The 12,540-nt window shown below is 45.0% G+C and overlaps 1 protein-coding gene across 1 annotated transcript in view; it reads left to right on the plus strand.

The window, feature by feature from the left end:
• The window catches only part of ADCY8 (adenylate cyclase 8), a 194,092-nt gene that overhangs the window by 81,734 nt on the left and 99,818 nt on the right, over positions 1-12,540 (plus strand). The window contains 1 exon segment of the mRNA XM_014611460.3: positions 4,100-4,211. Within this exon segment, the coding sequence (XP_014466946.2) occupies positions 4,100-4,211 (112 nt within the window).

Raw genomic sequence — 12,540 nt, forward strand, 5'->3', positions numbered from 1 at the left:
GCTGTTTCTAGATTCATTTCTACTCATCATTCTTCTGTCACTTCTTAATATTTTTTTTCAGTGAGGCATAATTGGGGAAACCTATTGGGGAAAATCCAGCTTTAGATATATAGCTTCTTAGTAACCTTCATCCAGTTTCTTGGCTAGCTTTTACATCGAAGGAAGTCATGACTTATCCTGAGTTGTACTTGGTAGCCGTGTTGGTCTGAGACAAAAAGACGTACAAAAAACTAGAACTCTTGGTTCCAAAATGATACCTTTTATTAGACCAACTGGATCTAGTTGGTGTAATAAAAGGTATCATTCTGTAACCTTTTATTAGATCCAGTAGGTCTAATATAAGGTATCATTTTGGAACCAAGAGCTCTAGTTTTTTGTATGTCTGAATTATCCAGAGACATTTTGTACTTTATTCCTAATTGTGATTTGATTTTTTTCATTAGTCTGGATTTAGGACCGAGTTATTCAACAAATAAATTTGAGGTCTTCAGTTAACCAGGAAGACCTCATTTATTCCTACTAAATCTCAAACTGCAACATTGATAGTTACCTTTCTTTAAAGCATCTTCAAAAGTAGCAGGAATTTCCCATGAGCGAGAAACTGCTCTGCCGCAGGGGAACTCTGATGGCAGCATTATCAAATGCACCTATTGTTTACTACTCTGTGGAGCAGGGATGTGGTCCAATAAATGATCATCGCACACACAATAGTTTTATTTCCAAATTGCCATTACTCTCTGAAACACCTTCATTCTAACAATGTTCATTCCCAGTTATTTGCCAGTCTGAACAAGATGGATATGGTCCTCGCTGCATTTTACCTTCCTCCTTAAACTAAACCTTGGTTTCCTTCTACTTTGGCCTTGTCTATCCCACTTGCTTCTCAATCTCGTATCCACAGCTAAGGAAATAAGCTACACCTCCATGTTCCCAGTGGAGTACTCCAGAAACCCTCAGTTAGGCAATGTAAGCAGCTCAGGGGCAAAACAGAGTGGTCCTGAATACCTTGCCAGAACTAAACTCAAGTATTCAGTCTCCAGAGAGTCTGAGCACAGTTCTGTGACTCAATACAGCTGCAGGCTGCTTGGTGCTATGCTTGTGCTGGTCAGTATTGCACCCCAGTAGGAGTGAGTGGGCAGGGCAGATGACCTCTATGGCAGCATCCAGAGTCAGGAGGCAAGTGATATGCACATGCCCACTTCTGTTCAGCTTCCAGGTTTTGCATGTTTTAGTCCAGGGCTGTCCAACTTCTGAGTGACCAGGGGCCACAAGCCCTCCAGCCACTCAGTGCATGGGCTGCATGCCACCCAGAGCTGCATGCCACATGGGCCATAGGCCACAGTGTAGCACGGGCACCCCCCACTCCATGCCAGCACCCTCTCCACCACATACTGCACTGCATAGCCCCTGCCGCATTGCATTTCCTCCTACCTCATGTTGCACCAGGCTGTGCTTCTGCACTGCATGGAGCTCCTCCACGTCCCCATGGGGCAGGCTCTCAGCCACTCTGCATTGCCCTTCCCCACTCCCACGGTGGGGTCAGGCAGTGGAAGTCAGAGTGGGAAGGAGATCCCAGAGACTCCAAGCATCTGGGGCAGTGATGGGAGCAGCATCCAGACTGGGAACCCAGGGACCACGGATTAACCCCTTGCAGGCCACATGCACCACTGGGACAGTCCTGTTTTAGTCTGATTGATAGAAGCTTTATTCTGCATCTTAGATACCACAGATTGTTAGAGTAAGGGAGTGTGTGGGGGGTGGGGTGGCGTACAAAGATGTGTAAGGACAGTTAAAGGATTTCCACCCCCTGCTTAGTGCTGCTTATTATTCCCCCCTAATATCTAAGTATTTTAGCATTCACATTGGAGGTATCTGGGGTGAGTGACTGGAATGCTTAGTCATCCCCAATTACTGAACTGACCTTTTGGGTCCTTGGCAGATAAACATGTATTAGAGCTGGGATGCTAGCACCAAGATGAGGGAGTCACCAGGCCTGCATAAATCTACCACTTTTCTCCCATTTGGGGCTCAACCACACTCAGCCCCCAGATGAGGTCAATGAATGAAGGGTGTCAAAGCTCCCAGTGCTCACAGCAAAAACAGTGCCACAGCCAGTCCCATTCTGGTCCATATCGAGGAACAGTGTGAATTCGGAGTCTCGGGCTCTGACATTCTGTCTCCGTGTATGCTCCTCACCACCAGGGAGCCTGGTTTTCTCTGTTTAAAAATCCAAATTTCTCTGATAAAATCACAGATTTTCTGATTTAAAACCCCCAAATCTGTGATTAAAAGGAAACACCCCTATATATACATAGGTATCAATCGAACATAATGTTTTATTGATACATTTACAATTTGAAAGCAGTTTGGAAGCCTACCAGTGCCTCGATCACTATAATAAAATTAATTCTAGGTACCTATACATTTTGGTATTTGATTTTGGGTTTTTTATTAAAGAAAATTAGTTTCCCCCCCTTGCCCCTTCATTCACCAGGACTCAGGTCCAGGCCTCTCACTCCCCACCCACAATCCCCCAGCCCTGCCAGTAACCCTCATTCCCCATCCACAGCCCCCTGGGTGCTGCTGGTACCCTTTACTCCCCCCACCCCCTTCCCCAGTCCTGCCAGATGAGCCCCACAGCTGCCAAGGCTACAGGGCTAGGGACCTGGGTCTGCAGCCCCCTACTCCCTGCAGCAGCACCCAAGCCCCAGCTCCCACCCATGCGAGGTGGCATGCTTTTGTGGCAGAGTGGGGAGAAGAGCCTGGCTCCCCCTCCTCCACGGGTGCAGCAGGGCAGAGTGGGGTGAAGCGGGGGTAGTTCATGCCACCACTAGAGAGCTCCGCGCTGCTACGGCGAGGCACCCCCTGCCTGCCTGGCAGCCGTGAGCAGGGATACAACTCCATGCCTCTGCTCCCACTGCTGCCGGGCGGGCAGGGGGCTCTTTGACAGGGTGGCACAGGGCTTGCAGCAGCAAGGAGTTTCCCCACCCAGGCCCACTCTGCCCTACTGCGTTGGGTCCCACCTGCCAGGCTGTGGAGGCCCCAGGGGAGGGCAGCGGGGCAGGAAGTGTGAGCCTGAAGCACAAATCTGGGAGGTATGCGCTCCCCTACGTCACCTCTGGCAGCGTGCACAGTAGTGGGGAGCCAGCTCTCCTGGACAAGCCATCTGCGACCTCGTCGACTCCCTGCCTGGGCCCTGCAGCCTCACATTCTAGCCCCGAGCCCCACGCACCGCCCCAGCTGGGCAGCAGCCCCCGCCCCAGCCCTGCCGACCTCCATCCCTATGGGGGCCTCGATCCCCTCTCCCCTTCCCCCAAACTTACCTGCAGGAGCTGTTCTGCAGGCTGCTTAGTGGCCATGTCCATGTGTGAGCACGCACAGGCATGTGGAGTCCAGTGTCTGACTGCCCTTGTCTGCTCCCCCCAACCCCTTGCAGGCTGGGATTCTGCTGCCAGCCTGCAGAGAGCTCTTTGCAAAAGTGAAAAACCCATGTGCTTCTCTGTTAAAATGAAAAATCCTTGTTTTCTCAGTTAAAAGGGAGAATCCACAGTTTTTTTCCATGTTAGCGCAGGAAACAGAAAACGCGGATTCCTGCTCATCATGTTAGCTTCACCTTACCTGTTAGTCTTCTCACCAAGAAAATGAGAATAAGAATGCTACATTGTGGGACTTAGCTGATGCTCTCTAAGTGATTTATGATCCCCAGGTGAAATGGCCTTTGGAAGAACAAAACACACGTCTTTTTTATGAAATACTCATTTTGAGTACTTTGCATTAATGCCGTATGCTACCATTAATGCTAGTTCTTTAATATGCTCCTTTGTAATGTAAATGTTCCATTGAGTAAGGGCTGTAGTAAGGACCAGAAAACTGTAAAATGCTCCCTCCTTGTATGTGAAATACTGCATCCTTTCCTTCTCCTGAAATCACACCTCGGCCAGGCATCCAGACATTAGCTGTTTGCCTCTCACTCTTTTACCCATGCAGAAGCAGAGGCCAAAGTAATTGCAATGCGCAGGATTACTGCTTGTATTTATCATGCTGATTACCAGTGGCAGTGGACTGAAATGTTACTAATTATTTCTCCTTCTTTGTTTAGCATTCTTTTTGCAGATGTTAAAGGGTTCACCAACCTCTCCACGACCTTGTCAGCACAGGAGCTGGTCCGGATGCTGAATGAACTCTTTGCCAGATTTGATCGACTAGCGCATGTGAGTTAAATGTGGTTCTTCTGAGGGGTGTGATGTTCCATTTGCATTTGTGGGAGGCTCCATTTCTCCTATGAACACTTAAAGCATAATCTATCTGGATTCTTTCCTCTGTGATTTGACATGGCTGCTAAAAATGAAGCTGAAAAGAGAGAGGCATTTAAATTTTGGTTCTGTGAGCTAATCAGAAGTTCAGATGTTCACTGGACCCTCTTATGTTTGCAAATGTAAGGTGAGAGCAGAGGTCTAACCAGATTTTTACTTCTTCCTGTGGACCTTGTTGTAAAATAAAAGGCAAAACACTGAAAATCTCAAAGATTTATTCTGAGTTTGCTTCAAGGTGCTGGCCAAAGTTTAGCAGATTTATTTGAATTGTTTAGCTTTGCCCAATGTTATAGTCAGTGCGTTGAGTTAAATCCAGATTTCTAGAACCTTTTTCAAATTGGATTATAACTAACTTCACACATGGCCCCATGGACAACAATGGCACAGGTGTCATCTGACATGAGACGTCAAGCTTCTGGTCTGCCTTTAGTTCAGAAATGGGTGTCCTTGAGGAAGGTGCCAGCCAATGTAAGAGTGGCAAAATCTAGCCTATTATAGACTTTTTGGGGACTATACTTGCTACGGTGTGCTGGTCTGGTGGCATCACTGATACTAATCTGTCTTAAAACCTTTTTTTAATATGGTCCTTTTATTTCTCTGGGCATTATGCCTGTTCAGGGGACCAGTGTGTATCTGCTGTCACTGGTACAATCCTCAGCATAGCTTCTATGCTTGCACATTAAGGTCAAGAAAAGTGAGCCTCTACTCAGCAACTGCTGAATGTATTTCAGAGCCAACCCTTGCCATTTGGAATGGCAACATGCTTTCTCAAGTGTTGTTAATGGTTTGGTTCATTATCGGTGCACGAGCATCTTGGCTAGTGCGTTGAGATCAACTTACAGTAACTGGTATGCAAATAACAACAAAAAAGATCCACTCTACCATTTTGTCCACTGTTGGTTTGTGTTAACAAGCAAGGCAAGTGAAAGGAGTTAGATTTCTTGTGTCTTCACCACTTCTTCCTGGTCATATCACAACCTGATCTCAGTCACTCAACATACATATGAATTCAGTCTGGGTGGGGAAGTGTCTTAGACTAGACTAACAGTTCTGTATCTTACAAAAGCTTCCCAAAAAATAAGTTTTCATGCTATTATTTAGTTTCACATTGGTCAAGTATGCCAGGGGCTATCTCTACCTGCATGTATGACATTGACTTCTTTCCTCTCACTTCTACCTTGTAGAGAAAGGAATTAGGGGTGGAAGGGACTTTGTCACGTCATCTAGTCAAACCCCCTGCTCAAGGCAGTATCATCCCAGCCAAGTGTCCCTCTGACCTACTTCTGAAAATGTCCAGGGTTGGGGACTCTACAGCTTCTCTAGGTGGTCTGTTCCAATGCGCGACTGATCACCCTCATAGTCAGAAAGTGTTTCCTAATCTCCAACCTACATTTCCTCTACTGCAGTTTGAGGCTGTTGCTCCTAGTCCTGTATTCTACATGCCCTATATGATGGGAAAGGAAGAACTGCCTATGTGAGAGAGAAGAAGTATGTTGACCTCTGAAAATAAGCATCACAATTTATTTCCTGGATCCAGGAGAGCCACATATTTTCCTGGGCCACCTTCTGGGGCAGTAAATTGGAGTGCTTCCTCTAGACCTCGGGCTAAGCCCACAGGATTCACCCTAGCCCTCTTTTGTCAAGAAATCATCCCTAGTACTATGTCTTTGTACCACCCTAAGTGATCCTATTCTGAGCTCAGTGTTTATAGCTTTCAGACACCTGTAGACTGTTATATTCTCTGAGAGTCACCTCTTAGCTGTGATTTACGTAACCAGGTCTTTCAAAACTAGCTAGCCTTTATAACACCACCAATCATTTTGACATTCCCTTGGTTTGTCAATATTTTGTAGTAGAAAAGATTGTCACCTCTCTACTCTTAAGAATAAAGCTGTCTTTTCAACCCCAAACCATTAGCACATTTGCACCAGGTCTGTTGGATAAGCCATTTTTATAAAATATGGATTGATACAGGACGCACGTGCCTACTACTCATGTTCTCTTTGTTGGTTTCCAAGATGGCTTAAAACACAACACATTTCTTCCAAATATGAGCAGCCAGAGAGGGAATAATCAGGTTAATCAGGTATAATCAGGAAGAGCTATTCCAAAATAACTGTACCTATAGACCAGTCCTAGGTGATTCAAGTCCACACAACTTTCCTTAAGACATATGCCTCTAAATCACTGAGGCACCATTAAAAATCCCCAGGGGGGCATGCCCTAAATTTGGGACAAGCACCACTTTTACCAGAGCATCTTTTTCTGATATGTTGTATGCAAGAGCTGCAGTAAAGCAGATAAAAATATGGAAAAATATAAACTAATAAACAGATTCTCTGTTCTAAAACCTGTAAGGCAAATTCTCCTGTCAGTTCTATCAATGTAGTGTCATGGATCTCTTTAGGATGCATGAGAAACAGCTGCTATAAAACACAAGCTAGTTAAATACTTTCAGACCATGCCTGCATGGCAAACTTACCCTGTTTAGCAGCAGCCCCTTCAAACGTACTGTACTGCTCTGCACAGGCTGCCTCCTAGACTGGATGCACAGTAACTGTGTAGCACTGCATGTGAGCTGATTAGCATGGGGCAGTCGCTCAGCGAGGCAATTTAGCCCTCCTAAACCACTACCGTCCTTAGGAGTCTGTTCTGCCATCTCTGTTAAAAATGTGTGCCCTCTGTTTAACTTCAATGTGTACGGCATTAACTCCCAGCGACCAACTTTTGCTATGCCTTTCTCTACCAAAATAAGCAGCTCTTTAGTACCCAAAATTTTCCCTCTTTGTATACACTGTAATCGAGTCACTGCTCAATTCTGTTGCTGAAAAAGTAACCAGACTGATCTCTCTCAAGTTTCCTGTTGTGAGGCTTCTTTTCTAGGCTTCAAATCATTTCTGTGCCTCCCCATGCCTCCATCTAGGTTTTCAAACTCTCTTATTAAATTGTAGACACTAGCAGCAGATGCTGTGTTCCAGCATGGATCTCCAGAAGTGAAATCATTTCCCTATTCGTACTCAGCATTGAGCTGTTTAGATGAGTACGTGCACAGATAACGTTAACCTTTTTTTTTTTTTTTTTTACCACAATCATACAGGGAGCTTAAGTTCAGTTATTTGTCTAGTCTGACATGTCTATCCTTTTTGTCATATCTGCATAATAAACTTTCTGGGCAGAATTCTGCTTTGCTCTGTGCACTCACATGGGAGGTTTTCAGTCATTACAGTGGTATTTTTGGCACTTAAGCACAATTTGCAATTCTGTTACCTATGCAGCATGGACACACAGGATACCTATACACGTACATTGGGGCTGCTCTGCCACGCTGTAATTACAGTGCGTCGGAGCAGATTCAATTAATCGATTAATTGAGACTGCTGGAGGATGGCAATTACCATGCTCCAGCAGACTTCAGCACTACGTGTACCAGTGTCCTATGTTCTTCAAGCTTTTCAGCACAGGGATGCTAATACACCTGATGCTCAAGGCGCTTTAATTAGAGTGACTCTTGGAGCCACTCTAATTAAAAGGCCCCCCACACACGCCTCCCGGAGCACATGTATAAATGCCAATAAGTGTCTAGTGAACACATAAATGGCTACTGAGTGAGCATGCTAGTAGGCTCCTAGCAGGTATGTGGCTCTGCAGATGTATCCACTGGGTATGTACAAGTTACAAAATTTTCCCTGGCAAAACCCCGTGGCTGGCAGGTGTTATTCAGAGGATGAGGGCCTTCCTGTATGTTAGCCTGAATAGCTGAGTATACTCCAGTATTCAGAGTATCCTCTGAATAACTGGAGCATGTGGCTCTTGCCTAGAAAGCAGAAAGCCCAGGTTCTAAGTCACACCAAGGGTCACACACATACACAATTGAACCTGCAATTTTCCAACTTCCCAACATGATGCTTTGAACTACCAGACCACAGCTGGCCCTGAGCAGCTGAGAGAAGGTAATATGTAGAGCCAGGAGCAAAAGTATCAGCTAGAGCAGGGCTGTCCAGCTTCCAGGGGCCACACACCCTTCGGGCCACAATAGCAGGGGCCGCACCAGCGAGAGTCATGGGCCCTGTAGGCTGCATGGCATCCTCCCCCACTGCACCACACACCCAGGTCCCCCCATTGCTACACCCTGTGCCCAGGCAGCACCCCACTGCTCCAGGGTGCACTCCCCCACTGCACTGCGCTGGCCGCACTGGTGCTCTCCGACTCACCCTTAGCTTCCCTGCCGTGGGCTCCTTTGCTGTTTCATGCCACTCAGACTGGCCCTGAACTGGGCTCCCCTGGCACAGAAGGCCATGCTCCACCACACTGCCACCTCCCTCCCCCCAGTCACCAGTTGGATAGCCCTGGTCTAGGAGGTGAGCAGCTCAGTATCTCAGTTATGTGGATGCTGCTCTGGAAAGGAATAGGCACTTGGTTCTGGCCTTGACCTTTGTTCCCAACAGAGCAGAAGCTTTACCACTGCTCTCCATCCATTTTATTCAACAAGCATTAAATGCAAGGTGCAGTGGAAGCAGAGGAAGATGGGATAACACCTGAAGAATAGTATACTATCAAGGAGGATAGGCAGACAAGGTTCCTTGGATGAATTTGATATCTTTTATTAGACCAACCCAAGTTATATATATAAAAATAGATCAAGGAGGAGGAATTTAGCAAAGTTGATTGCAAGGTTGATAGCCTAAGACAGAATTTAACCCAGGATCCAGAGATAAGACCCCATCTAATGCAAAAAGCATTGTGCGTGCACACTGCATGAGGGATACAACAGAATCGCAACACGCATATGTGCCAAAAATGCCACTTAAAGCGGTTGGAGAATTGCTACATGGGTGTGGAAAAAAAGTGAAGAAGGATTCTGCCCACTGTGTACAGCACAGTGCCTGGAAGCACACTTCTGCACTCAAGGCAGGCTGCAAACTGAACCAAAAGCAGTGTAGTTTATGTCTACAGCTTCAGACAGGCTGCTAAATGACAGTGCTAGTTAGTCCCTCATGGTGCCATGCAGACATTACTACCCTGCATGGCACTGTGACCCTGCACGTAGCTGTACTGAAACACTTCTTGTTTGAACAGGCTCTGCTGGCCACGTGACAACTGCCCTGTCTGCTTTGTTACTTATCATTTGGCCCATCTTGTGGACCGCTAGTTTTATCAGCAACGGTTTTATACTTACTTTCAGATCAATAATAGAAATATCGGATGGCATTAGACCTAGAACTGATCCCTGCAGACCCCGACCTAAAACAGCCCTGTGTGACTAAGGTTTTGTATCAACATGTTTTTGAGACCTATCAGTTAGCAAGTTTTTAATCCATTGAAACATGCTTTATTGATCTTACTGCTATGTAAAAGAGACCCTATTGTCCAGACTCTTTGCAATATACTTTTCAGTCAGATTGCCTCAACAATAAAAAAACCTCAAACTGAAGGAGATCCCTTACAGAAAGTTTCAGACAGCTCACAATTTTTCCTGTGTGGTTCCTTAAATTTTAATTCACACCTTCATGAATTATTACTTATACCCAAGTAAAATCATAATGTTATCAAATAGCCCTTTGATCCGCTGTACCCTCTTACAGACTTACAGCCATAAATCATCTGGTATTAATGTGTAAGTTGTTCTTGTAATTTTATAACAAGAGTTCTGGTTACTGTACCCAGCTCATCCTGTCTCTTACTTAGCCCATCTCTTCTCCATGAAATTCAGAAGCAGCACCGTCTGTGTAATCTTTTTGGAAGGCTTAAGTCTCACTTATACTAAGGCATTTGGGCTGTACAGATGCATATAACTATTATTATTAACAAATTCCATATTATACATATCGTTTGCACAGGCTGGTCCGAATAAACAGCACAATTCAGTCTACCACTGCTTAAAAGGAAGACATTTAATAGGATTTAATTCATAGCTACCTCTCCCTTCTACTCTCTCTCTAGTGTTTCTGAGAGATTTATGGTTATTAAAGGCACAAGTGACAAATGGAAAGAAAGCAAAACAAATTGGCATAGGACAGAGCTGAAGAAATGAGCTCTTCACATATCAAGCCACTGAAAGACAAGCAGAAACTTCATTTATATTTCTGTTTTCCTCAGGCAAAAATTCTGAGAAGGGGAAAAAAGGTTGATCATGTCTTGTAAAGATCCATGCAGCTAAGTTCAGGCTTTGATGAAGTAATAGTTATTTTTCCCATTTATTTTTCCTCCCCCATCACGCAAAGCTGGATGTTATCTGGTTCAGCTGATTAAATTGTTTGCCATATGTCTGAGCACATCTAGTCTGTGAAGAGAGGTTGTTCTGGATGCAATAACTGGAAACAAGGACCAGATCCTATGCTATTCTAAAGGGGTATTGTTCTTTAAACTTCAGTTGAGCTATACACAGCTGATGGTTTTCTTCGGAGTCCTTGGGCATGTCTACTTGTGATACTAGCATGGAGCAATAAACCCCCGTCCATATCGCTCCAGAGTTTATTGCTCCCGGTTGTGCCATTTGAATGTGCATCTAGGGACCACAGCACATTGAGACAGGTCAGAGCAGCCCTGGCTGGCAGGGAGACCAAGGGGTCAGCCTGCCAGTCCAGGGTTTCTTCAACCTGGCTCAGTGTGCTGCAGCAGGGTTGGCTGGGGCATGAGGATGCTGCAGTGTGGGGCTAGCTGGCAGGCAGGCCCTGTACTGAAGCACCCTCATGCCCCAGCAGCATGTACTTGTGTTGCTGTGGAGTAAATAACCCTGCCGCAGGATGGTACTTGTATTTACAAGTACTATCCTGTGGCAAAGTTAATTAGTTTACTCCATCCTAATAGCACCGTGCGTGTAGACAGTAACATTTTACTGCGGAGCTAATTAGGCAGCTCCACAGTAAATACCTCATGTAGAAGTGCCCATTGAGAACAAAAGATTATGTTCAGTCACAGAACTCAACTGGGGACATGCCTACATAGTATATTCAGATCTTGGGGTTGAGTTTGGACCTATCCATAATAAGTAGAATGTTTTATGGCCATTGATGAGGAAAAAAAGTCATGTTCTGAATGATCATGGGATATACAGGTGTTAAGTAAGAACAAGTCCACTTTTGGGAGAAGAATACGTTTTGTTGCCTACTGGTACCTCAGCTCCATTTGAAATCTCATCCGATCTCATATGCTACATAGGGCTATACTTGCTCTTTACTTGGATGTCTTCAAGTCCCAAGTGCTAAGTGTGATGATATTAATAGTGTAGTTAGTGGCTTTCTTCACTACTGATTATTAACTATCCCATGATACTTTTTGCATAAGATGGGGTCTTATCTCTGGATCCCCAGTTTAATTCTATCTCAGGTAATCAACCTTGCAATCAACCTTGCTAAATTCCTCCTCCTTAATATAGTATTCTTCACTTTCTCACCTGGACTAATTTGTGTATAATGTAGTGCTCTATTAATCAGCTGCAATCCATGGGCTGACTACATTTTCTGTTCAGTGAAATTATCAGTGTGTACGTAGTTTGTAGCCTGCTTGCAATCTCTGCATAAAAGGGTCTATTTAAACATAATATCAAGGAAAAATGTCTACTTGATACAGTCATGTGTCGGGTTAACATTGCATTGCATTGAAAGAGAAGGTTAGCTGGAACGTTAATGTATATGAGTGACACCGAATAATTTCAATCAGCCAAGTATACTTGTGTAATGACAGTCTAAGGAAAAGTCTGTTACTATATCTTGTCTTCGAAGCTGTACTTCTTACAAACCATTCTGAGGTGTTTTCTTCTGTCTTGTCCATAGTGGCAGCTAAAGCTAAGCAGCTCAAAGTGCCTAGCTCATGCAGAACCCAGCTGGACTCCACAAACCAGGCATTCCCCAGTCCATGTCCCTTGTGGGCAAAGTCTTAACGTGTGCTAGGAGCCTGCTCAACACACCAGCAGATTCAGGTTGCTGAGAAAACATGAGTACTTTCATTCAGGAACATGGCTGTAGGAGGTGGTAAAGCTGGTTCATTTGTGTTTGAGTCAATCACAGTTCAATGTAAAATATAGAAAGAGTTCTTGGACAAGGACTCAAACTAAGGTTTCCCTTCTGCCAAGCGAATGCCCTCATCAGCAAGCAAAAGAGTCAACCTGCCTTCAGCTGTCTGTCTGGACCAGTGCAAAAGTAGTACCGGTTAAATGGAAGAGCATGAAAATGCTCTTACCCCTAGCAATCTACTGCTAGGTGATTAGGGCATACTCCTGAATAGTGAA

The sequence above is a fragment of the Alligator mississippiensis genome, chromosome 3, assembly GCF_030867095.1.
Source record: "Alligator mississippiensis isolate rAllMis1 chromosome 3, rAllMis1, whole genome shotgun sequence".
Lineage (NCBI taxonomy): Eukaryota > Metazoa > Chordata > Crocodylia > Alligatoridae > Alligator > Alligator mississippiensis.